The 27,981-nt window shown below is 38.2% G+C and overlaps 1 protein-coding gene across 1 annotated transcript; it reads right to left on the bottom strand.

Annotated features, from left to right (window-relative positions):
- Positions 1-273: 273 nt before the first annotated feature.
- On the bottom strand, positions 274-26,775 carry LOC127658417 (cytohesin-2-like). Its single transcript, XM_052147700.1, has 12 exons — positions 26,621-26,775; positions 24,061-24,211; positions 21,252-21,318; positions 20,630-20,748; positions 20,452-20,532; positions 20,230-20,342; positions 19,174-19,322; positions 18,290-18,401; positions 9,219-9,295; positions 9,014-9,085; positions 8,385-8,539; positions 274-4,677 (listed from the first exon to the last, which is right to left on the bottom strand). The coding sequence occupies exons 1-12, from the start codon at positions 26,685-26,687 to the stop codon at positions 4,590-4,592; spliced, it is 1,251 nt and encodes a 416-aa protein (XP_052003660.1). The 5' UTR covers positions 26,688-26,775; the 3' UTR covers positions 274-4,589.
- Between the last annotated feature and the right edge of the window lie 1,206 nt (positions 26,776-27,981).

Raw genomic sequence — 27,981 nt, 5'->3', positions numbered from 1 at the left:
GTGGAGTTACTAGGGTTGTCTGTGTGGTAACTTCAAAAAGATAAGCCAAAAGAGATAGATATGGCTCAGTTTGATCACTTAGAAAAGTAATAACACACCTCTCCAAAAAACAATCCAAATCATTTGCAAGACGATGTGTGCAAGATGAGTTCTGTTAGGTTTGTTCAAATCCCTAACCCTGAACATCAACAATAGTAATAGTGATCCTTGCCTAAGCAAGCATCACTAATGAATGATCATTGGCTATTAATAAAAGAGGACAAACAACACGAATGCAATCTTTTTGTTTATTAGAGCTGATTGGCATCAGTGTACCATAACAGAGTCTTTGTTTTGCTACATGAAGCATATTCCAACCATATGTACCTTTCTGTGTCCAATCAGAAACGGAGAAAGAATAGATGAGGAAGAAATGCTTTCACTTGTTCTACTATTTTCCTATCGACTAGCTAAAAGGCTTTGGCACCTTTGCACTTTTTATTAAGAAAGTCCAGATTTAGATTTCAAAATGTATTCAAGTCATTTAGAGTCATTCTTCTGTCTTCATTAGACCATGTCATGCCCAAACTATTAGTTTAAACACATAGCTTATATCATATCTAGGAATGTACTGTTGCAGTCAACAGTTGATGCTATTTAACACCTGGAGCCCCTTTAGGTAAGGTATCTTACAGCTCATATACGGCCCCTAACATACAATACAACATGAAGCATATTAACTTCAAATTATTTGATATGGATGCATTGTATTAGTACCTTTAACATGTGTAGCAAAGCTTAAACCAGTTAAGAACTGCAATACTAATTCTAGAGAGTAAATCATAATGCATACACAAGGAGGGCTTCTGAACTGTGCTGAACTCTATTAAAGTGCCATTAACATGGATTCTAACTCCAAAGTAGTAAATGTCATAAAGACATCCATTACTATAGCAAAGCTTTATATTAATCTGGAAAAATCACAAAAGTGAAGCAAAATGCACTGTTAACAGTTCTCATTAATAACATTTTCCATTATTAGTAGGCTATATTTAAATAGAGCGGCTAATATGTTGGACTCCAGAGCGCTATTAGTGTTCCGTATTATCATCTGCATTTAAAAAAACCAATTGTTTTACTTAGTACACATTTTGTTACTTAATGCTTGCGTCTAGACTGCATATTAACTGCAACACCAATTTGTTGACTAGCAGGGCCATGTATGAATTAGAATTACGGAACGCTAATAGTCACCTTGCGTGCCCGAAACCTTGACATTAGATTCACCGTTTACAATAGATGCTTCGATTCAGTACAACATGCAAACCTGATCCTTATTTCTTTACAAAAAAAAATAAAAATAAATTAAATTCTATCTATTTGTATTGTAAACAAACAGATCAACAAATATTTACAAACAGTAAAAGGCAAAAAATAAAATAAAAGTACATTGGAATAAGCTGCCATGAAACTCCTTCAAACAGCACTGAGTAAGAGGGAGTTAACTAGTGTTTCACACAAACAGAAATACAGGTCATTGCTACATCTGGCACATATCGCAGATCAGTCATAACCAAAAAATCATCATCTTTTTACGTCTTACTTCTTCATGGGATACACATCAGAAATAAATTCTTTATATGAACTAGCACAAACGCATTCTGAAACATTTTTAACAGCACCGAGTGTTGTTTGTAATAGCAAAGGGTAAGAGGAGTAATCTCATGATATCACAAACATGTCCAGTAAAATGTATCCCAAAATAAAAAGACAGACTTAAGAAGATATATCTTGCTTAAAGACTGTTAACATCATTTTTAGAACCAATTCTCATTTCAGGAAAAAAACCCAATGCGGATAGATATATATATATATATATATATATATATAGAGAGAGAGAGAGAGAGAGAGAGAGAGAGAGAGAGAGAGAGAGAGAGAGCATCATTTGTTTTTGCAGAAAAATATTATGCATATTATAAAAGTATAACATCTAAATAAATAGTGGTAATGTGATTTTCGGGAGAAAATGTGTTTAATTGTCAGTAAAATTATGTTGTATTTAGAGGTCGACCGATATATCGGGGCCAATCGGGGGTGTTTTTAACTATCAGAAAACTCCGATAGTTTCTGATTTTATCGGTTTAATTTCTCCGTGGCCGGCGCTGCAGGGTTCTTCAGTCTGAACTCCTTGTTTCAACAGTATAAAGGCACCCTCTAGAGGTTAAATAAAAAACAATCACTGACTCCACATGGAGTTTGTTGTGCAACGTGACTAGGCTATTTATAGAGATGGACACTTCAAACGCTGGTTTAAAACATGGTATGTATACAATACACATTATTATGACTGTCATGGTATGATAAATCAGTCATTCAAGACTAAAGGTGGTTTGTTAATTATTTAATATGACAATAAAAAACATATTATCAGTAGTGATGAAGCATACAGTAACTATCTGGCATTGTAAGGCAGTGTTTAATGTTACTGCTGAACTACAAACACATTTGACCTGTAATATTTTAATTAATTTCAGATGGCAAAGGCTTAGAAGAAGGTAACAGTGTGGGTAAACTGTATTAAAGCATCACCATGGAAAGTTGTACTTACTAAAGTTCAGCACTATTTTACACTGAGTGGAAAGTTTTAATTCATATTATTCATTTTTACAACTCTGTCAATTAATCGTCTATCCCACCTTCATTATCGGTATCAGCACAACCCACTATTGGTCGACTTCTATTTGTATTGCAAAAAGATTTACCGGTTTCAGGTAGGCTTTACTTTGTTTATGCAAAACCTTTTTTATATTGTTTTTTATATAAAGTTCAACTATGTGGATGACCTCAAATTTGGCCTGGACATGTTTCTGTGAGATTCCCTCCCCCCCAGTGGTCGAGTTATCAAAGTGTAAGTTTAAACCTAATTTTAGGTCAAACACTAGCAAGAACATTCAGAAACGGGGCTGTGGTGACTTTTAAGGCCTATTTTTCATGGCCTATATCTTTTTTTAAATGTGGAGGAGATTATTTAATGAGGCGAGTTTCTACAGATATCTTGATGGATAAAGTACACCAGTATTGCTTTTCATCCTAGGGAACATTTTAGCTCACACACTGATACACCACCCAATTGACAAATAGAATATAATAATATTAGTTTTAACAGAAAATCATGATATGCTCCAGAACACTTTAAAAGTGAACTGGATGCTTCAAGTGACTCAGGTAAACAGATAGAATATGCTTAAATCGTTATAGATGAATGTTTTTCACTCTCAGATTGATATGTGGTATGAATAGCAATGACCTTCAGTTTCAACTTCATTTTGAACACATAAACTCAAGTAAATAACAGATAATAGTGTCAGTTTAGACAACTAAATGCTGAGACAGCAAAATAGACCAGACTAAATGAAACCTCCAGCATGAAACCCCCTAAAAGATCAGTAACACGGTCTACAAAGCTAGAGAAGCGCAACTCAGCTACAGGCTGTTAGATCTGTTCCTGATGATGGTAATGATGAAGAGTACATCAGGCTGTTTGGTCGTCTACCCTGTAATGTTTAAGAACTTCACAGTACAATGCTGTAAATAGCAAGAGTGGTGGTCATTAGCCACCAAATGTGGGATCAGTAGTAAAGAGAGAGGTAACTGTGGAAGTACAATGCTAAAATGGTGAAAGTGTGTAATGAACTAACGATGAAGTGTGCAGAATACGAATGTAGTGGGTAAAAAGTAGATGATCATCGAAAGCCAGTGTCTTGCTAAAGGGTTAAAATAATTGTTTACCCAAAAATGAAAATTTGTTCTTGTTCCAGACAGTTAAAATGCTGTTCTTATTGTAATGTCAGTTCATAGCAACCACGGCTCTCAAGCTCCAAAGACGACAAAAGAAAACCAAGAAAAAACGAAATCAATGACGCCCAAATGGCATGTGTGTAGAAACCGAATGTGCTTTACCATTTTTTTTTTTATTGCGAATATCATTCATTAACTTCAATTTTTGTCTGTTCTTCACACAAAGCTATCGTATGACTTCATTATAGCGCATCAACCATATGGACTACTTTTATGGTTGCTTTATGTTCAATGGCCATTCAGGAGCTTGGTAGACATGGTCACTAAGAAATGCCATTAGAAAAGAGATGTATATTATTACTTTTGTGTTCCATTGAAAAAATATCCACATATGGGTTTTTTTTAACATGAGGGGGAATAAATAATGACCGAAATTTCATTTTTGTTTGAACTACTCCTTTAGGGAAGCAGGATGGAGATGTGTGCAGCTGTCTGAATATTATGTTTGTAGGTACAACCCTATGGAATGTCAGCATAATATACTGTAGTGTGGGGGTCTGTACGGACTAGTGTCATATGAATAGCACTGTGTGTAGTGTACAAGTGTAGCAGAATTACGGATGTAAGAGATGAGTAATCGTGCAGGCCAGACCAGCTGAATCCAGAACCAAGAAGATCGGATTCCTAACGACATCCATCAGCAAAACTGATCCTTCTGATGATGGGACAACAGGGAAGTGTTTCAGAATGGAGGGAGTTTTGTCATCTGCTGAAGTGAAGAATGGAAAGATAAAAGGAGGAGTGAAGATGTTTCACTGTTGCTCTTCCTTTTTCTTGAGGGAAATACGTTTCTTCCTGGCTGCAAGCATTTCGTAGAAGGGGTCCACACTCACAGCAGACCTGAAACAACAACAGGAAGAAGATCATTTCTTATGCTCCATTTAAAGACCCCATGGAATGGATTTACTGGATTTATTACAAATATATTTCTGTCTTTATGATGATGTGATCTTTAGGCTGTTTTTAGGGTCTATATTTGTGATGAGCCTGCGGCATCACATCTCTTTTATGTGAAACGGCACCTGTCATAAATACACCAAGACAGTAATAAACACGTCGGTATTTTGTTCCACATGAGCTATTTTGGAATTTCTCGCATACATGTCTCCACTGGAAAATCCTTTGTGCATCTTAGATTAACTTGTGCAAGTAAGTTTTCCACTGAGGTGAAGGACGACGTAAGACAGCTCAAACAGAGTTTTTAGTTGCTGGTATAGGCTATATATATCATTTGATTTGCTCATGTCTTTTAAATTGTCAGCGAACATCAGATACTTGTTCGTACAATACGATTTAAACCATGTGCTATAGGAATATTCTGAGTTCAATACAAGTTAAGGTGAATCGACAGCATGTGTGACAGAATGTTGATTACCACATTAAAGAGCAACATGCAGGTTGGACACCCCTATATAGCATAGTGTATGTTGATGATAAAACAACTAGATTTTCTGAACTGGAGTAATATATATTTAGCCATTAACGATATTTTCAGATAAATTGTGATAAAATAACTTCCGCGTCTATAAAGCACTAACCGGAAGTGACGATGGCCGAGGGAGTCTGGTCAAGTTCAAGCTCAGGTTACAATGGATGCGAATGAAGAAACCGAGTTCTCCGGTGTGGACGAACATGCCTATGATGGCCCACAGGCCTATAATTATGAGCAAATTAAGAGTTAAAATTATTAAAAGTAAGCCTTACTCTGCTAAGTCCTCGTTTTCGTTGCACAGAATGTTTGCTAACGTTAGCACTTTGTCCTCCAGTCCAGCCCGCGCCAAAATCCGGTGTACACTTTGACGGTGGACTTGATTCCATCGAGTGCACCGAGGGAACAGCATCAGTAATCAGCCTCACGTGGTCCTTACTCCGAAATCCCATCCGAGACTCCAACAAATCTCCAGGTCGATAATTCTCCGAGTGAAATGTGCGCCACAAACGACCGAGTGTGTGGTAACAGACGCCGCAGTGAAGTCTGCTCTCTTCACCTGCACAAAACGCACTCCAAGACCGAAAAGCCTTGTTTTTTCGAGAAGGAAAATGATGGACACGATGTCCTGACAGGCTGGAATTCGTGCAACCAGCACAAACACAATAATTTACCATTATGGCTTCTCTAAAACTCGATCTAAAACTTTCTGTCTCTCACTACTGCTCTAACTACATCAACACCCAACAATAGAGAGCTGACCATGAGCTCTTTTATTTGCCTCAGCCTCTACGTCATATGACGCGTTGATAGCGGGAAAGGCGTATTCCAGAGCCTAGCACATTTTCATCAAAATCTCTACATCAAATGAGATTTCATTAGTAATTTCTACATATGTGTTTTTAAAAGACCACTGCAGACAATATAAAGTATTAATTAAGTTATAAATTCAACCTGCATGTTGCTCTTTAAATGTTGATTTTGACTCCTTTTCTTTAAAAAAGCAAAAATGGAGATTACAGTGAGCACTTACAATGGAAGTGAATGGGGGCCAATTTTGGAGGGTTTAAAAGGTAGAAATGTGAAGCTTATAATTTTATAAAAGCACTTTTTCTTACACACTAATTCTTCAGTTAAAACTCATGTATTATTTGAGCAGTAAATTTGTTTAAATCGTCATTTTAGGGTTTGTTGATATTATATCGTCATGGTAACAATGTTGTAAAATTGGCTATAACTTAACACAGAAATAGTAAGTGATTTTATCACATTAAAATCCCGTCTTGTGGCTATACTTAAGAAAAAAGATAATATTTTAAAGTGACAGTTCACCGGAAAATGAAAATTCTCTCATCATTTACTCACCCTCATGATATCTCAGCTGTGTATGACTTTCTTCCTTCACCAGAACACATTTGAAGAAAAATAAACATCTTAGTTCAGTAGATCCTTACAATGCAAGTGGATGGTGATTTTGAAGCTCCAAAAATCACAGACAGCAAAATCATCATTGACAGAACTCCAGCGGTTAAATGAATGTCTTCTAAAGTGATACGATCACTTTGTTGTGTAAAAGATCAAAATGTAAATACTTTTTAACAATAATCCAACGGTTAGGTTCACGAGAGGGTGGAGATTATGCGGTTTCTCGTATGATGTATTCTCATTGCCATGATGCGGCCGTAATCTCACATTCTCCACTCGGTTGGGACATCCAGGATAACCACTGTGAGTAAAGAAACAGATCAATACAGATCTAAACCAAAACCAATTCAACTTCTCTAGGTGTTCCTTCTCTCACTTGTAAACAGCGCTGCTCTTCCAGCTGTGACTCACATGGGTCAGTTCTCGTGTGTTTCAAATGCCAATGCGATTACACGTCACACACGTACCGCTGCTCACCGGAAGCAAGATTAAGAGTTAAAAATAACTCAAATACTGAGCCTTTACGTGCCAAAATGATGGTGACACTTTAGAAGACATTAATTTAACCGCTGGAGTCAATTATGTATCAATTATGTTTTTGCTGACTGTTTGTGAGTTTTGGAGCTTCAAAAGTCGGATCAGCATTCACTTGCACTTTAAGGACCTACTGAGCTGAGATATTTTTCTAATGTTCTTCAAATGTGTTCTGTTGAAGAAAGTCAGTCATACACACCCGGGATGGCATGATAGTGAGTAAATTATGAGAGAATTTAAATTTTTGGGTGAACTATCCCTTTAACGTTTATGGACTTCCATTTTAAGTGCCTCACTATAACCTCCATTTTTGAATTAGATGTTTTAAAGGAGAGACAAATTTCATTTTTGTGCTAATCAACATTATGCCACAAATGCGGTCAATTGAGCTTAACTTGTATTGAACATGGAATACTCTTTAAGCTGTAGCCTTATAATGTTACCGGCCAAATGGTGAGGAATTCCATTTGATTCTCATATCTGTATCCCCACCTCCTGCTACACTATGTCAACAGAGGCAGAATATTTCTACAAATGAACACAGGCAGAGTTTCGGCCAATCAAGCTGTAAAATATTTGCTATTATTATTAACAGTAATTTAATTGATCTTTCCAATATTATCATTCTTGCCCCCGCAGTGCTCCGCAAAAACAGGACCAGTACAATTTCAGTCGGACTGAAGCTTTGACATGACATTTTAAAAAGACTAATTATTATTTCATTATTATTATTTAGTCTTTTTGAACTTTTAAAGTCCATGTAATCTTACTGTGTGTACATGCTTGTGTGCAGCCGACTGCAAACAAGACGCATTCAGATTTTCATGACAACACGCACGCAGCATCTAATTTACGCAGCACTAAAGCCCAAACTTACCTAAAACTTGAACATTATTAAATGCTGCTTGGCGAGCACTGATATTTCCTTCAGCAAATGCAAATCTAGTTCAGTTATGCAAAACACTTCTCAGAGGCTGACAAAATTTGAATCGCACTTGGTGTGAACGGTGTTTAATGATCGTTAACCATTTGTAACACTTTGTTGTGTCACTCTAGATCCTTCACTCTTTTAAACCTCCTACCCCTTGCACTGGCTTGTCCTTGGAGATCTCTTATATATCCCTTAAGCATGTTCATTCAGTTGTGATGGACCACTTACTTGATGCTGTGGATCCACTCGTCCTTCTCTTCTGGAGTGGGGGCTGAGATCCGGTACACCATGTGATTTCCCTCCACCACTCTCCCGTCAGCTTCAGTCTTACATGCTTTAATCAGCTGCCCACGGTTATTAGGGATGTACAGCTCAAAACAGTTCTGCAGATTAATGTAATTGATCAATGAACAGTGCCAAAGGAATCATTACACTTGACTTTAAGCCTTAAACTCATGACTTTCTTTTTTCTGTGGAACACAAACAAAGGACGGATATATGATGTGTCTGCCCATACAATGTATGTCAACTTAAGCTCCAAAAAGGAAATAAATGCAGCATGAAAAGTAATCCATATGACTCAAGTGGTTTGATCCATGTCTTCTGAAGCAATACGATCACTATGGCTGAGAGACACACCAAAATCTAAGCCCTTATTCATTATAAATATTGTCATCAGCACAACATACACAATATTAAACATGTGGTTTTAATGCTGTGGCTGATCGGTGTATATCCTTCAAAATGGCTTAGTTTGTGTTCTGCTGAAGAAAGAAAGTTTTACAAATTTGAGATGACACAGAAAGAGAACTGTCATTTTTGTGTGAACTATCCCTTTAAAGTGTCAACAGACTCACTGGCTTCCTGGGATCTTCAACCTCACGGATACTCAGGTTCTCCAATGGAATGATGCCCCTGGGTTCCTTATCCTACACACAATCATATAAATTAGTCAGTTCTACCAGTGGTCCAAGACAATTCAGTCCTGTTAACAAATAAGGTAAAATAAACATGTCTTTCTTTTTGTGATTTCTGTGCGATGTACTTGAAGGTATGACTTACTGTTGTGTACTCAAAGTAATAAAGGCAGTTATCTGTCAGAATAAACCACCGTCTCTTCCATGTTTTCACGCGACCTCCTAAGAATGAAAGATTGGATTGCATTAGAGGTGCAAAACAAGCCTTTAAAAGGAATATTCCAGGTTCAATACAAGTTACCGTATATATTTATTATTATTAAAGTCGCACCTGACTATAAGTCGCACCAGACCAAATTTGCGTTGTTGAGAGAGAGAGAGAGAGAGAGGAAAAAAGCATCTCTGTATAAGTCGCACTGACAGAGATTGCATGGACAGGCACTAGGACCCGGGAGCAACCACACAGCCAATGTGTTTATATAATCTGTAAATCTATGCTGTGCACAAATAAACAGCTTTTAGTCTGTGAGTAAAACAATATGCCTGTTTTATTCTTATATTAACATCCATAACTGTGGATATTTATGATATTAACAATCCTCTTTGCAATGTATTATTTATCCAGTTCACTGACTGAATGTTTTACTTTAAGTGATATTAAACATTATTTTGGGGGCATGTGAGGAATTGCGTTCGACAGCGATCTAGAGTTTGGACAGCTGGTTGCATAAAGTACTTTGTAAAGCAAAACATTGAGTTGGCAACTTTGAAATGCTTCTACCATCTCTATGGCCTTGTTCAGAATTTTTTTGGCATATCTAGATGGGACAAACACCCCATAGAATCCCTGCATGCAGAATTCTGTAGAAACATTCTAAGAGTTCAGAGAAGAACACCTACTGATGCATGCCGGGCTGAACTAGGCAGATAACCCCTTATTGTACATATTAAAAAACGATCCCTCACATATTGGACACACCTAAATTAACGTTCCGTTAACACACAGCAACATGAATCCCTTAAAACCCAAGAGTTAAAACCAGTCCCCTTTGTCAGCTGGCTCTGAAACTCACAAACCCACTAACAACTAACAAACACCAGTTTCAGACCAGCACTGCTGAACAAAACCAAATCACAATAAACCAAATCATTAAAGAAAATAAAAATTCATATTTGGACCATTGGGAAAATGAAAGTAAAAACCAAAGCATATTGGAATGTTATCAGGCCCTAAACAGAAAGTATAATCTGGCAGAACATCTGCACACTGTAAGCGATCCAGAACAGAGACGGATCCTCACCAAATACAGACTCAGTGATCACAGTCTGAACATGGAAAAGGCCGACACAGACAAACATGGCTTCCAAAGGAAGAACGAGTCTGTGCTCACTGTGACAAACTTTCTCCTTCACTGTGAGAAATGTACAGAGGAAGTACTTGGACAAACTCTCAAACCTCATGCCACAGTTTTCCAGTTCAGCAGAAACAGATCAGATGCTGGTGTTACTGGGGACGGACAATCATGCATCAGTTGCAGCTGAGATGCACACCCTCAGAAACCGATCACTGCCTTAATGTACTTCAGTCACAGTACTTTGATTTTTCTTATGTTCATAATGTCATGTTAAACGCTTATTTTATTTTCAATTGTGTATATTTTTATTATAGTTTTTATTTTATTCATTACCCGGCACCTTATTTTAATTCTATTTTTACTATTTTATTATGATTGTTTGTCTTGTCATTATCTGTTTTGTGTATTAATGCTTTGGCAATAACGTATGTAAACACAATCATGCCAATAAAGTACTTTAAATTAAAAAACTGAAATTGAGAGAGAGAGAGAGAGAGAGAGAGAGAGCCGAGCTCATACCAGGATGAAGCCCTGCAGTGCCAGGAGCAGAACCTGCACAGGAGCGCCCTTTCACAGCTGATGCTCAAACTACATCCAAACCAGCACAGCATAATCTGGCCCAACCAAATAATACAATTAAAAAAACAAAATGAAATTGCCTATTGGAGAGATGCCACTAAATCACAAAAGAAGTTGGAACTCCATTTACACATGAGATTACAAACCAGCAGAATACATGAGCTGTGTGAAAGAGCATGAAGTGAGAAAGACACTAAGCAAATACAGACTGAGTGATCACTGTCTGGTTATGGAGAGAGAACGGCACAGACAGAGATGGCATCGGTGTTCACTGTGCTCTCAGAGAGAGGTGGAGACAGAAGAACACTTCCTGCTGTACTGTGATCACTATCACAACATTCGATCAGCCTACTTTACAAAATTTCAACAAATAGCACTACATTTTATGGCATTACCAAATCCTGAAAAATTAAGACATATTTTGGGAGAAAACTCCAGCTTGATCACAACAGCAGCAAAATACATTCAGGTCCATAAATATTGGGACATCGACACAATTCTAATCTTTTTGGCTCTATACACCATCACAATGGATTTGAAATGAAACGAACAAGATGTGTTTTAACTGCAGACTTTCAGCTTTAATTTGAGGGTATTTACATCCAAATCAGGTGAACGGTGTAGGAATTACAACAGTTTGTATATGTGCCTCACACTTTTTAAGGGACCAAAAGTAACGGGACAATTGGCTGCTCAGCTGTTCCATGGCCAGGTGTGTGTTATTCCCTCATTATCCCATTTACAAGGAGCAAATAAAAGGTCCAGAGTTCATTTCAGGTGTGCTATTTGCATTTGGAATCTGTTGCTGTCAACTCACAATATGAGCTCCAAAGAGCTGTCACTATCGGTGAAGCAAGCCATCATTAGGCTGAAAAATCAAAACAAACCCATCAGAGAGATAGCAAAAACATTAGGTGTGGCCAAACCAACTGTTTGGAACATTCTTAAAAAGAAAGAACGCACCGGTGAGCTCAGCAACACCAAAAGACCCGGAAGACCACGGAAAACAACTGTGGTGGATGACCGAAGAATTCTTTCCCTGGTGAAGAAAACACCCTTCACAACAGTTGGCCAGATCAAGAACAGTCTCCAGGAGGTAGGTGTATGTGTGTCAAAGTCAACAATCAAGAGAAGACTTCACCAGAGTGAATACAGAGGGTTCACCACAAGATGTAAACCATTGGTGAGCCTCAAAAACAGGAAGGCCAGATTAGAGTTTGCCAAACAACATCTAAAAAAGCCTTCACAGTTCTGGAACAACATCCTATGGACAGATGAGACAAAGATCAACTTGTACCAGAGTGATGGGAAGAGAAGAGTATGGAGAAGGAAAGGAACTGCTCGTGATCCAAAGCATCAACCACCTCATCAACCACCTCATCAGTGAAGCATGGTGGTGGTAGTGTCATGGCGTTGGCATGTATGGTTGCCAATGGAACTGGTTCTCTTGTATTTATTGATGATGTGACTGCTGACAAAAGCAGCAGGATGAATTCTGAAGTGTTTATGCTCATATTCAGCCAAACACTTCAGAACTCATTGGACGGTGCATCACAGTACAGATGGACAATGACCCGAAGCGTACTGCGAAAGCAACCAAAGAGTTTTTTAAGGGATTGAAGTGGAATGTTATGCAATGGCCAAGTCAATCACCTGACCTGAATCCGATTGAGCATGCATTTCACTTGCTGAAGACAAAACTGAAGGGAAAATGCCCCAAGAACAAGCAGGAACTGAAGACAGTTGCAGTAGAGGCCTGGCAGAGCATCACCAGGGATGAAACCCAGCGTCTGGTGATGTCTATGCGTTCCAGACTTCAGGCTGTAATTGACTGCAAAGGATTTGCAACCAAGTATTAAAAAGTGAAAGTTTGATTTATGATTGTTAATCTGTCCCATTACTTTTGGTCCCTTAAAAAGTGGGAGGCACATATACAAACTGTTGTAATTCCTACAAATTAAAGCTGAAAGTCTGCAGTTAAAGCACATCTTGTTCGTTTCATTTCAAATCCATTGTGGTGGTGTATAGAGCCAAAAAGATTAGAATTGTGTCGATGTCCCAATATTTATGGACCTGACTGTATGTAGCAGCTTGGCACAAACTAAGAGAGTCAGCCAGCAGACAAAACTAAAGTCAGAAACAGTCTTTTTTATTTTCTATTTATAAATTTTTTCATTTTCAATAATTTTCTTATAAAACAATATGTATTATGTATTTATTGATTGATTTATTAATATTTTCTTTATGTACTATATAATCATTATTGTGGTCATTGCTCATGTAATGGCCAATGCTTTGGCAATACTGCACAAGTCATACCAATAAAGCACATTTTAATTGAACTGAGAGAGACAGAGAGCGAGATAATTTCATTTTTTACACAGTACCATCCTTCTGCAAGGAAATGAGGCAAGCCTGAACTCGTTTGAGGAAATCTTTCCTATGCTGAAAGCCAGAGTAGAAAAGGAGAGAGACAAGACCTCTGCAAACAGCTCTGACTCAGAGGTGGAGAGCATAGACAACCCCCCACCCTCACCGTCTGAACGTCAGCCGAGAGACAGTCTGGCCTTGCTGGAACTAGACTTTACAGAGTTCAGAGAACACACACAAAACAGACTGTCAGACACACACAACACAAACATCAGCATCCAGCAGTTCAAAGATGAACTCCAGCAGCTGAAGAAAGAGAGCAGCTCCTCCATCACTGAACACAAAGCAGATCTCAAAAAACTGCAAGAAAATCACACTCCATGCACAGACTGCCAAATTAAATGAGGACACAGAGAGAACAGAAAAAAACCTCTCCAGAAGTTTGTAAGAGCTAAGAGATCAACAGGAGGATTCCAGAGATAGTACACCTCACTGCAGAACTACACTGCCAGCAAACCCAAAAAATTACAAATACGCAGACACACAGTCTGCATCTAACACGCACGCACGCATACACCTGTGAAAACACAAGCCTAAATCACCCCAGCCTCCCCACTGTATCCCATCAGACCCTGGTTCACATATTTTCCTTCTGTTGGACTCTAATGTGAAGTTCCTGGACCCACAGAAGTGTTTCCCACATCACAATAGTTACAGCGAAAAGATGCAGCACAATGGGCCATGCCCACCATTAGAGACTCCTCTGGAAACCCTTCATGTGTGATTATTCACATTGGGACTAATGACCTTTACTCACTGTGCAACAGTACTGCTGATGTTGTGAAGTTGCAGAAATCACTAGCAAAATGTTCCCAGAAACCCGTATTGTGATCTCCATACTCCTGCCGAGGCGCGACCACCTCTATGATGGACTTCACCTACACAAAAACAGAGTGCGCGTTTTTGCAAAGAACCTAAAGGATGCTGCCCTGGGCCACAATCAAACATCACTGAGCCCCTTTCCAACGGCACCAGGACACTACCGGCCCATCCACTCCTACATGCCAAGATATGCCCCTTTGACCTCAGTGAGGAAAGACAACAGCTGGACAAGCACCTTTACGTCATCCATTCCCTCAACACACCTACTTGAAGCTCCTTACACACTTGTAAACGCACACTTACCTGCTCCACATCCACATGCTGGCCATCAACTCCACACAAGGAAAATAAATAAAAAACTGCCCCAAACCAGGAGAAACCCCCACAGCAGAGAGCACAGAGATATGCTGAAGCTGTGGCCCAGCCCCCTGCCACACCTACACTCACAACAACCAGTGAGCTGGGGCACATTAAAGAGATGCTACAAACACTGTGCAACCAGCTATTACAGAGATAAGGACACACACACACACACACACACACACACACACACACACACACACACACACACACACACACACACACACACACACACACACACACACACACACACACACACACACACACACACACACACACACCATCTACAATCCTTTAGCAGAATCCCCCTTTCCGTGATGAGGAATATCTGAACAACATCCACACAGAGATTAGCTGTTTCCAGGCCCATGGAAACATGCTGCTGTGTGGAGACTTTAACGCAAGAACTGGAACTGAACTGGATAATATTGACCCAAAGGGCAACAAACATGTATTTGGCCAGAGAACCCCGAGCCTCACAAAAAAAATCTCCCAGCACGGAACAATCTCGACTATATTGTAAATGAAAATGGTACATTAGTACCATTTAGTGCACCTCTGCCAAGCCTCAGGCCTATACATACTTAATGGCAGGATCAGAGGGGACTACTTAGGGAGGTTCATATGTTATTCAGGTCTTGGAGCTAGTGTAGGTGACATGACCCCTCCTCCTACAGTGCATTCACTGTCAGACAGCAAACTCCACTCTCAGACCATAACCAAACTAACATATATATTAAAAGACACCTAATAGCAAAACAAAGTAGACTGGAGAGCAGTAAAATGTATCAAGTCCAGCAGAGATACAGATGGACTCCAGGCAGCACAGACAAATATATCCAGGCCCTCAATTCTGAAGAACTGAAAAATCAAATCACTACATTTATAAAAATTTAGAAATGAACTAAGGATGGTGTAAATTTGGCTTCAAATGAAGTCATCCATATATTTCAAAAAGCAGCCTGTAAAACTGAGTTGAAAAAGAAAGGCAATAACATCCTAAAAACAACCAAAATGTAAAAGACTGCAAAACTTTAAGAAAACATTATCTGAAACATAATGAACCAAACAATACAGACGTAAGAATTGTTACTGTTCCAAATTACAATACAAACAAACAATTACAGTAAAAAAACAACACATCTCACCAAAGCTTACATGAAATTGAACAATCAATAAATCAAAATCAGTTCTGGGATTTGTGGAATAATTTGAGCACAACAAAACAACAAGATTTACCAATTCAAAATGGAGAAATTTGGAAAAAACATTTTGAAAACGTATATAAAGAAATCCCACCAAAACAACTAAATGAGAATTATAATCAGGTCAAACAAAGACTACAAATAAATGAAAACCCAATAAAAAAAAGAATCAAAATCCACTTGACTTTCCAATTACGCATATCGAATTGGTTCACAAACTTAAAAGCCAAAAATGCAAAAACTCTTGTGGCGCTGACAACATCTTAGGTGAAATGCTGAAACACAGCACACCTGAGCTGCAGAAGGGTGTGCTCAAATTATTCAACCGTGTACTTGGTTCAGGCTGTTTCCCTGACATCGGGAGCCAAGGACTTATTACCCCAATTCACAAGAGTGGAGACAAATTGGACCCGAATATTTTCAGAGGCATTTGTGTGAGCAGTAATCTGGGGAAGTTATTTAGTAGTATTTTAAATAATAGAATTGTAAACTTCCAACTTTGCATTGAAAGGAGTCAGTTGAGGTGGTTTGGGCATCTGGTAAGGATGCCCCCTGGGCGCCTCCATAGGGAGGTGTTTCAGACACGTCCAGCTGGGAGGAGGCCTCGAGGAAGACTTAGGACTGGATGGAGAGATTACATCTCCACACTGGCCTGGGAACGCCTCGGGGTCCCCCAGTCAGAGCTGGTTAATGTGGCTCAGGATAGGGAAGTTTGGGAGTCCTGCTGGAGCTGCTGCCCCATGACCCGACTTCGGATAAGCGGTTGAAGATGGATGGATGGATGGATAATTGTAAACTTCAGAAAAAGCCCAGATGTCAGCAACACAGATACCAGTTCTCTCTAGGCAGCACCGCACTAGAGCACACTATGCAGTATACTTACCTTGGCCTGATTATCACTGCAACAAAATCGCTACATTTTAAATAGCTACAAACTCAAGAACTGAACCCTGAAAAAAGTCCCCTCAGTCAGCTGGTTCTGAGACTCACTAACCCGGTTAACACTACTAACACCAACAAGCCTCAGACCAGCACTGCTTTTCAACCAAACATCAGAATAAATCAGATCATCAAACAATCTCAAATCACCTATCTGGAACATTGGGACCAAGAAACTAAAACATAAAGCAAATTACAATTCTATAGTACTCGAACATCAAACTATGAATTGGAAGAGTATCTCCTGACTGTCAGAGATACAAAGCGGAGACAGATCCTGAGCAAGTACAGGCTCACTGAGCACATCGAGAGAGGCAGACACAGAAAAACATGGTTACCCAGAGAAGAAAGGGCGTGTGCTCACTGTACAACATGAGATCGAGACAGAGGTGCACTTTCTCCTTCACTGCCCAAAATATAAAGAAACAGGGGTTCAAAGTTTAAACTACTTTTCCACAATGACAGAACAAGAAAAAAAATGAATATAATACTTGGAGAGGGACACACAGCAGCACTGGCTGCAAGATACATTTTATTATGCTACAGCCTTGGCAAAGTGGGTGAATGTTTCATGTACTGTGCAAAAGTTATAAGAACTTGTGAAAAATTTTGCATAGTGAGGATGTTTTAAAAAATTATGACAGAAATAGTTCTCTCATCAAACAAAATGTAATACTTCTTGTAATTTATTTACGACATTTTATGGCCTTAAAAAAAAATAAAAAAAGTAAATATAAGACTTTTAATTTAAGACATGGTACCCTGTTTTCAGTGCAAGTCAGTGCAGGACTTTTTCTCATTTTGTTGTACGGCAGATGAAAACCATAAATCAGATTGTTTAGAAAAGTAAGCACTTTATTTTCTATACAGATATGTCACACTCTTATGCAGCAAAAATGCTGTCAGTGTGAAAGCACATCAAGCCTGCTGTTGTAATTATGCTGCAGCATTGCATGAATACTGTTTTAGCATGTGGTGGAAACAGGGGTGACACTAGACTGCAGATTTATCCCTATGAAAAATTTATATATAAATAATAATTTACGATTCACAAAATTTGTGGCAAAATAATAGTGTGTACTAAAGTTTAACACTTAGGTTAGAAGTTTCTCCGAAAAAATAAAAAGGGAAGAGAGGCTTTACGTACCTCCTGCAGGTTGATCAGCACCAGCGGCAGAGAAATCACAGGTCAAGCAGAGCAGGAGCCAGAAGAAATCGAGAGAAGGGAATGAGGGAGATCGGATCACAAGAAAAGAAAGAAAGAGATACAAGGAGAGGGGAAAAGATTGAGAAGCCTTTAGTGCTTGAGAGATCACAGAGCTGGCCATGCAGAAATAAGTGGCAACACATTAGAAGTGATGATTCGCTAGGTTTCAGGAAAAAAGTGCAAAGCGCAGCAATACAATAACAGAAAATCATGCAACGGCAATAAAAGACCCTCCCAACAGTTTTACATTAAATCACAGAGCAGCGAGAAAACGTTGGTTTAACAGAAGCATTGCTGGTGGACAGCAGGAGGGACTCACCCAGTTTGAGGAGCCAGCCCTCTCTGTCAGGGTTGAAGAAAGTGTGCGTCAGGTCGTTCCCATCATCCTCTGGGATCTTAAAGGGCTCGTTCTTGATGCTGTCATACAGATTCTAAAGACAAAAGCAGTGCGACATTTGTATAATAAAACTAGGGGTGTCGATCAAAAATAAAAAGGCATGATTCGCAGATTAATTGATCAAATTAATTGCAATTAATCACATGTGAATTTTTGCTGGAAATTCTATATTTTATATTTAAAAAAATTATAAATATAATATCCATCCATCCTTTTTTATAGCTACTTATCCAATGTAGGGTCACTATAAATATAAAACAATTAGGGCTGTCTATTAAGTACAATTTTTTATCAACTTTATTACATGACATGACGATTAATCAATCACAATTAATCACATATATAAATCTTTGCTCCTTGCAAAAAGAAAAAAATACAAGGATATTTCATGATTTTGAACATTTTGAAGTTAAATGTAGATTGAAAAAAAAAAAAACTTTTCACGACCTCTGCATTCTGTTGTGTTTTGTCCAGCGTTGTTTGAACAGCTGTTTTTACCTGTACGGCTGAAAATGCACTGACTGCCCCCGCTGACTGAGACCCACAAAAACATGAATGTGACACTTCAACCGTGAATTGCTCCGATGGTATAAATCTTTATTACGGAATTTACTTACGGTCAGGGCATGATTAATTGCGTTAATGATAAATTAGCATTATTTTTATATAATTAATAGTATTAAATCAACAGCCTTAAAACATTACATTTTATAATTACACACCACATTAATAGGGATGCTGATGTCTTTATGCAATTACATTTATATTACAATGCACTCAACGCATTATCAGATGTACACACTCACTCTAAGCAGATCCTCTGGTAAATCTCCACCGTCGTTGATGCCTCTGTTCATGCTGATGAAGCGCTCCACTGTGGGCTTGTCCCGCACGTTTGGGTTGTGCAGACTAGTGTTTAACATGATGATGGAAAATGACAGCACGTAACAGGTGTCTGTGGGGAGAAGATAGATTTTGAAGACTATTAATTGCATCTATGCAAGTCAACCAAAAACTAGTGAGCTGCCTTCAGAAGACATCACAGGTGCGCTCCGATGTTAAGGCTGATCCAGTAGGTAGGTATCTTAATTATGCTGATGATCTTGTTTTGGCCATATTCCAAGGTAACATTGTATGTATCCTTCCCCAGTTAGGCTATCCTGGAATGCATGGTGATGAGCATGGTGGGGAAAAAAAGGGCTAGGCTGACAAAGCAACATAAAATTCCAACAACTGACAAGTCGATTAGTGGGGTCGACAATGAAAATGTATATTTTATTGGTGGTAGTCAAATGCTTGAGGTTAAGTTAATTTGTGCACCGCTGCTGTTTCAGCTATAAAAGTGGCGAATCAACAATATAGACGATCACTGTCAGACCTTAAATCATCTGCTGTGAACAATGTTCCCAAATTTGAGTGGTACTTTGGAGAAATGTACCTCCTGAGACCAGAGCATTACTGCTGTGTGCATTTTCCTTTCTATTTTTGATTTGTAACTAGTAGCCCCTAATAAACATAAAAAAATAATTCTAAAAATGTATGTGCTCATATGTGATCAGCGGGACGAAGTTTGAATTAATACAAAGCTATAGAATTTTTTAGGGTTTTTTAATTAGCTTTTTTTTCCAAATAAATTTTGTTTGCATTTCTCCCAAACACAAACTCAGCTGTGATCAGCACCATGTTGTTTTGTCACATGACTCGGAGTATCGAAAGTTTAACCATTTACTGACAGCCCAGAGTGTTCTGAACTGAGATCAGTTGGTTTGAATGTTATTTAAATTATGCATTGTGAATAGTGAAGACAACAATTGCAGCAAGGACATTTGTGTTAGCCAAGTTGCACAGAACGTGTGTGAGACCTGTGCTCTGGAAGACTCCAGGATTGCAGTGGCAGTATCTCTGAGCAAACGCCTCCATCATTCTGTCAATTTTCTGAGCCTCGCCTGGCAACCGGAAACTCCACAGAAATTGCCTGTAGTGAGCAGAAACGCCCATGATCGAGCCCTTAATACTGGTTTTTCCTCTTATAAATAATCCATTTAAATTATAAACCCAAACATATAGGGAGGGATATTATTTACCGAAGTGCTTGAACCAAGTTCAGATCTGTGAATTCATGAAGATCAACAAAGGCCTGCAATACTTTAATATTGAAGTCATCTCTGAAAGAGAAAGAGATATCAATTGCATTATAAATGTGTTTTGAATTGACTATTTGTGTACTGTATGTAACTGGAATACAGCAGACCTCTACAGTACCTTTCACCAAGATAGTCTCCAATTGCAGTTTTATTGAGTCCTTCTCCTTTGTACAGAAACTGAGCAATGTCCTCTGGAGTGTGTCTGAGCAGCTCATTCTCCACTAGGAATACAATGCCCTGTCAACACAGAGAGGAAACAGTTTAAGAAAAAGACTATACTATAACACTTTTTAAAATACAATATATTACTGTAATAATCTTCTCCTTTTCCGTAGCTTTTAAATCTCATTTGCGGTCGAGTACACTGAAACTTGCCATGTGCCAATCGGTTATGTGGCACATGAGAACCAATGGCGTTTGGTGTCAATTACATCCAACCTGGTGCGATACATCAAGCACAAATGAGATTTGAGACCTGCAGCGGAGTAGAAGATTATCAGACTAGGAATTATAGCGCACAAGTCTTTTATTATGTTTTTTTTTATTGCCCTTTTGGAGCTTGACAGTATAAATCACAATTCACTTACATTGTATGAAAAAGAGACGCTTGGACATTCTGTCTAATGTTTGTGCTTCACAGATAAAGTAAATAATTTGGGTTTGGAACCACATGAGGGTGAGAATGTTTAAAAATGTATTCTTAATAGGGTAATAAAATGGGAAAAAAACATTTTCTGCACCTTTTTTGGGTCCATGTTGAATTTTTTCCTCCCCATGGCCACGTGTCGACTCTTCTGTAATGTTTTACTGTTAAAAAAAAAAAAAGAAGAAAAAAAAAGGAGATTATTATCAGTATTATTTTCATTTTTAGGTATGAGATATAATACCTCACTGTGACGAGGAGGAGGGCATGGCCGGGCCGTGAGGCTGCATGGACAGCGCTGAATCAGATGATCAGAGAGAGAGCGAGTTAAAAGGGGAACCGGAGAAACCAGTAAGAGAGAGAGGGAGACGCGCTGCATGTGTGGGTGTTTATGTTTGTTTTATGTTGAGTTGTATATTAAACTTTATGTTGACTGTTTAGCCGGATCCCGCCTCTTCCTTGCCCATCGTTGACCTGTTACACTCACTTTGAGTGTCTTATTAACCTACTGAACATTCATTATGACAAGTTGGGGGAAAAAATATATATCCATAAATGACTTTACTGTTTACACAACCACAGGTCTGGAGATAAAGTGTGTGTGTGTGTGTGTGTGTGTGTGTGTGTGTGTGTGTGTGTGTACGAACAGTTATCTAGCCGAGTTAACCATTAGAGGAAAGAAACTGGAGAAACAAAATGCAAGAGGGACTCTTTGAATTTATTTGCATTTAGTGCTCAAACATAAAGACAACAAAGATGCAAATGCAAGCCATAATCTTTATACAGGCTACTCTTCCAAAACAAGCTGAGAACCTTGTTCCTTATCAACATTTTTAGTAGATCTAAATGGAACGTTGTACTGAAAACTTTGCACGGTTAGTTAACTGCAGCGGCTGTAAAACCTAGAATTTTTTTTTCCGATACATGCAAGGGAAATAACACTATAGTAATTTAATGCAGTGTTTTCCAAACACTGTGAAAAATTGTCAGGTGTGCCGTGGAAAATTATCAAATTCCACCAAATAAATAAATGCATGAAAATAACATCTTTCATGTTGTTTTTTGGCTTCTTATCACGAATAAACTCTCCAGTTGATATGTGCGTGGGTTTGTGAAAGAATTTCGGGATCATTGTTTCATTCAGGCACAAATGGTCATGTGTTTAATACAGCTGGTCTGCAAACAGTCGTGTTTGTGCACTTAACTCGCGTCTTTGTTTCCACATCTGTCTTTGGCGCACACCACTGCTCTACCGTGATTTAAACTGAACTCAGAATCAATTCTGATTCTTTTGAGAATCGATTCAGAATTGTTTGAGTATAAATCTTGATGCATTGCTTAAATGATTTTTTCCAACAGCTCTAATATTCGGTCACTTTTGTGATTGTGAAGAACAATGATGTGCAAAGTGAGTGATATATATATATATATATATATATATATATACGTTAATGTTCTTTCACATGACTCGTGTCAGCGCTGCAGAATACACTGAAGCCTATGAAGTGACGTCACGCCAAAGTGTTTTTCACACACATGATTTTGCTTCACCAATAATGTCTTTGAGAGTACCAAGCAACAAGAAATATTTAAAAACTGTCCAAATCTGTAAGGAGCTATTGAATGCCTCATAATTACTTTTAATTAAATATGAACTTATCGTTTCAAAGGTAAATATGTAATTGATACTCATTACTATTATTGTTGTCTTTTTGGATGAAAAGTCATGCTCTGCAGCTCACAAACTGAAGAAAGACTATAGAGCTGCTTTGTTCTTATAATGCTTAAACACTATAAAGTCTCTTGGTAGATTTCGGTCGTGAACATCTCAAAATGATTCACTGGCTCACTCATAGCACATAAGACGCTCATTTGTCACCACCTAGTGACATCTCCAGTAGTAGTCACTAAACTAGTCTAAACTAAATTTGTAAAACAGAAGCAAGCCTCAAAAAAATATCCTTTATTTCTGTAGCTAATTCTGCACAATTGTGCAGTTAATTTGATAAACTTGAATCACTAAAATAGCTGGAATTGGTGCTTTTAGCTTATTCTTTAAAAAAATATCCCGGAAGAAATTTTCGTTGACCAGTTATTGTCTTACCTTTTTCGCCCCTCGTGAGTTTAAATCCCTGTAATTTTCTGTGGCAAAGCAAGAATTAATTTGGAAGAACAAAACTACAAATTAGAAAAGAAGCAAATTTGTTCATTTTTCATTACCAAATTAGCGCTCTTGTCATCTGTGACCTCATACAGCGTACCTATGTTTTTTGTCAAATTTCAAACATTACAAGTAAACACACTACTAAGATGGACAGAAATCATGGACAAGTTCTTGAAAAGGAAAACTATCAATGATGGTTATGTGGGATAGTGGTATTCGTAAAAAGTGTACCGTCACAGGTTAAAGTTTGGGAAACACTGATTTAATGAAGTACAGTAAATCAATGAAGAACAAGAAATTTCAAACTATAATAAAATAAAAATTGTTTTATTTAAAAAGTTCAAGTTATAAACAACCTTTTGCCAACCTGAAATACATTCCTGCAATAACAGCAAATAATGCATAAAGTATTAGCCTTGGTGGTAATTTGTGAAAGTAACAAGTTACTCTTTTAATTGGATACTTTCTTACTCTTACTCAAGTAATTATTATTGTCAGTACTTTTACTTGAATACATTTTTTCTTTTAAGTAATTGTAATATTACTCTAGTACAGTTTTTGGCTACTCTACCCACCTCTGTCATTACTGTAAAAACACAAACATTTTCGTCAGTAATTTCGTTGATAATATTAACACTTAATGAATTCTATTTCATCAGGATATCCGCACTTAAACTAAAGTACAGGATTTGTGCACTTCATCAGTCACTAAATGGGTGTACGGAGTAGTAGAGAGACTAACCTGCCCTCTGTGCTGGTCTCCAGCCCCTCCACCTCTATAATCGCTTCTCTCAGCTCTTCTTTCAGTCTTTGGATCTCAAGAAGAAGAGCTCCCTTCCTGCGCCGGATCTCCTCTAGCTCAGAGCGCTCCTCTGGGCTCAGGTCCGCTGGGACTGCAGAGAGGGAGAGAAAGGGGCCTGAAGGAGGAGGCTTTTGAGTTCCCTTCCTTTTCACCCAGGCCTCTCTCACACTGTTGCCTGCTTTCCATGTTAACAAGCCCTGCTGATAACATTCCATAACTGCTGGCCTATGTCTAATATCATTCACTTTATGAGGTGAGATGGAAATGTAATCAGGATTCAGGATGCTGAACATGCGCAGGAATCATTTACATACTGCCTCGCTGGGATAGGAGAGGTTTATATCAGCTTCTCTGTGGACTGAGAGGTTTCTTACGACACCAGCTGGTGTTTGCCTCCAGGCACCAACAAACACACAATGAATTTAACTATCTTCATATTAAAACCAAAACAAATCACACACACACACACACACACACACACACACACACACACACACACACACACACACACACACACACACACACACATTAAATATGCAACCCCATTGACATCTGCTATTTGAACAGACTCAGTCAGAAAGCCTACAGCAGGGGTCGGCAACCTATGGCACGCGTGCCAGCAGAGGGGTAATCACTGGCACGCCAGCAATTGCGAGAGAGTAGTAGACTATTTTATTTATACGACATGCCACACCTGCATTTCAGTCTACATCTTGATGTAGTCCTTCCTCATGATCCCGCAGCATGGTTTCATGAGCTGAATGAGAGGCTAAACAAAAAGTTAAGATGTGACGAGACTGCAGTATACCCAACAGACTCGTGCAGCGCGTGCAAGCCATTCACGCATCACGAGCCGGCAGCGCTTCACTTTCAGTTAATCGCGCAAGTAAACGCGCTGCATTGACTCGGTCAAGCTGTGCGGATGACAGCCAACATTCAGTGTTTCATTTGTTTCTTTTTGCTTTCAGAACAACACGTGATGTAACAAGGAAAACACCACTATTATCCTTGAGATTTCCAACCCTGCATACAGGTACACCCTCCTTAAACCATGGTCACATTCACACAGTCTCATCACACTTTAATTGTGTTTAGACTCCTATTCAGCTGATGAAAACATGCTGCGTGATCACGAGGAAGGATGAAATCAAGATGTAGATTGGAATGAATGTGTGAAAAACATCACATAAATAAAATAGACTGCTCCTCTCTCGCTGTTGCTTGCGTGTTATTACAAGATTACAATGACATAATATAAGAAATATTTCACACAAATGTCGGCACAGCCATTGACCAGCAAAAGAAAAAAATGGCTCTCCATGTCAAAAAGGGTTGCCGACCGCTGGCCTACAGGGTGCTGGGTGTCCGTCCCCCCGCCAAAAAACGGGGACACTATGCTTGATCGCTCATATCTTAAAAATGCATAAAGATTTTTTTGCCATACTTCTACGAATTTTTGTAAACAAAGAAATAATGTCATTGTAACATCATCATGAGCAACAACTTGCTACAAACAAACAAATAAGTAATTAGTTTAGCTACGTTTTCAATGGCATCAAATTTAGCTGCTTCTCTTTCGACATGTGGCCCCATTTTTGGGGGGCCCCCCCAAGTGATTTATTTGTAGAAATTTATCACAGTGACGTAATTTTGCTGCTTACAAAAAGTCGTAGAAGAACACCAAAAATCGTGCAAACAACTTTTTGCATTTTAAGATATGAGCAATCAAACATAGTGGCACAGTTTATTTTTTAGGAGGGGAGAAAGACTACCCTGTATTTGTTCTTCAAACACATCTTGTCTTTGCAATGTGCCTAATTAAGTATAAGCAAAAATTATTTTTTTATGTGCTGAGATGTCACCATTAATTTTTTTCAGCATTTTTAAACACCTTTTGCCCATATTAATTTAAAATAGTCCTAAAATGCGAGAAATGCGTTTTTAAAAGTACAAATATTTCAAGTATAGGCCTACTCGATATTGTTGTAAAAATTGCAGGCGTAACAATTACAAAAGAATTAGCAAAATGTTGTTTAAAATGGTTTTTGATTAAGTATAATGTGTGACACCACAGGACATGTCAACTTAACAAAATTAGCTGTTTCATGTCAACTTCCAATATAAAAAGCCAGGTTATTTAAGCTGTAATAATGGACATTTGAAACGTAATCAGATCCTAAAGAAGTCTAATGATTAGCTGCAAACCAGGATAACATTTCTCTAAGCCACTTGTGAAATACAGCTGGTTGGCATTGATAGATAAAAGTAAATAGGCACAATACACATATAAAAACTGAAGAAGGCCAAGCATGAAGGAATCCATGACAATGACTGGTGATGGACAGCTGAACTGTGTACTAAAGCCGAAGAAATTATACAAATAAAACAGATCCTATTACACTTTATCCCTTTAAAAGCACGTAACATCCTTTTGCATGAATGAGGAAACAGACAGTGCGTGATGCAGTAATAAACACAACACTGAAGCAGCTTCACTTACTGTAGTCCAGATCATCCATTTTGGGGGCTTTGCTTTTAGGCATATATGTGTCAGAATCGAATGTCATTCAATAACCGAGATAATTGGATATATGAAAATATACCCCACAAATGAAAAAGGAATAAATAAATAACTAGGCGGAGGACCGAAACGGACTCAGACAAAGGAGGAGTAGAGAGCGGAACATGCGCATCTTACCAAGTTAACGACATAGAGCGGCGGCCATCTTGATAAGGGCATGGACAATAACAAATAGACGATGGCGTAATAAAAAGAAAAAAAAATACTTTTACATACGATACATAAATTAATATTCATAATAAGAAAAATAAAAAGTAAACCCTTTGCCAATATAAATATGACAACTTGCCCCAACCTGATATTAATGCAAAAATACCCTTGTCCTCAGAACACAACATGTATGTATTTTGATTGTTTGTTTGTGTCGTCTTGGACTTACACTGACACTCTTCATATCATGTGGTTTTATATCTTACAGCTTGGGATTTTATACATGCTTCAAAATTAGTATTCATTAATTTAGAAGTAAAACTTTTTTGAATAAATAACTGAGTGCATCTTTAACATCTCAAATAAGCAAGTTTACCCTTTTCTTTAAAGTAGGCCTATCAGGGTTTCCAACTTTGGTTACCTGGGTGGAGTTAGATTGGGATTACATGGCAGAGGACGCATTAATGAGCAAAACGTTCAAACTGTGCATATTTGAGACTAGTACAATCTTTAACACCACAAGACATATTCAAAATTTACAAGGCAAATACTGATCTGTTTTATTTATTTATCTATTTGTGTGAAAAAGGAGTTATATTTCTGTTCTCAGCCGAAACCCATTAGATTGCTTCAGAAGACATTGATTAAACCACTGGAGTCATGTGGATTACTTTTCTGACGACTTTATCTCCTTTTTGGAGCTTTAAAGTTTTGGTCAGCATTTACTTGCATTGAAAGGACCTACACAGCTCAAATATTCTTCTAAAAATCTTAATTTGTGTTCAGCAGAAGATCCCATCTGGGATGGCATGAGGGTGAATAAATGGTGAGAGACTTTTCATTTTTGGATGAACTGTCCTTTTAATGTATCATAGGGTGGTTTGTGTTCTTTTCCTTCTTCCCTCCCCCAATAGCTAGCAAAATATGATGAAGTCTGGAGGCCCAGACAGCACACGTACAGTACATTCATAAAGTATTCAGACCTCTTCATTTTCCTCACATTCTATGTTGCAGCCTTATGCTAAAATGCTTTAAATTGTTCATTTTTCCCCCCACATCAATCTACACTCCATAATGACAAAGCAAAAACCCACATTTTTAATTTCTTTGCGAATTTATTAGAGGAAAAA

The sequence above is a fragment of the Xyrauchen texanus genome, chromosome 17, assembly GCF_025860055.1.
Source record: "Xyrauchen texanus isolate HMW12.3.18 chromosome 17, RBS_HiC_50CHRs, whole genome shotgun sequence".
NCBI classification, from domain to species: domain Eukaryota; kingdom Metazoa; phylum Chordata; class Actinopteri; order Cypriniformes; family Catostomidae; genus Xyrauchen; species Xyrauchen texanus.
The sequence above is the reverse complement of the archived record's forward strand: the minus strand, read 5'-3'. Positions and strand labels throughout refer to the sequence as shown.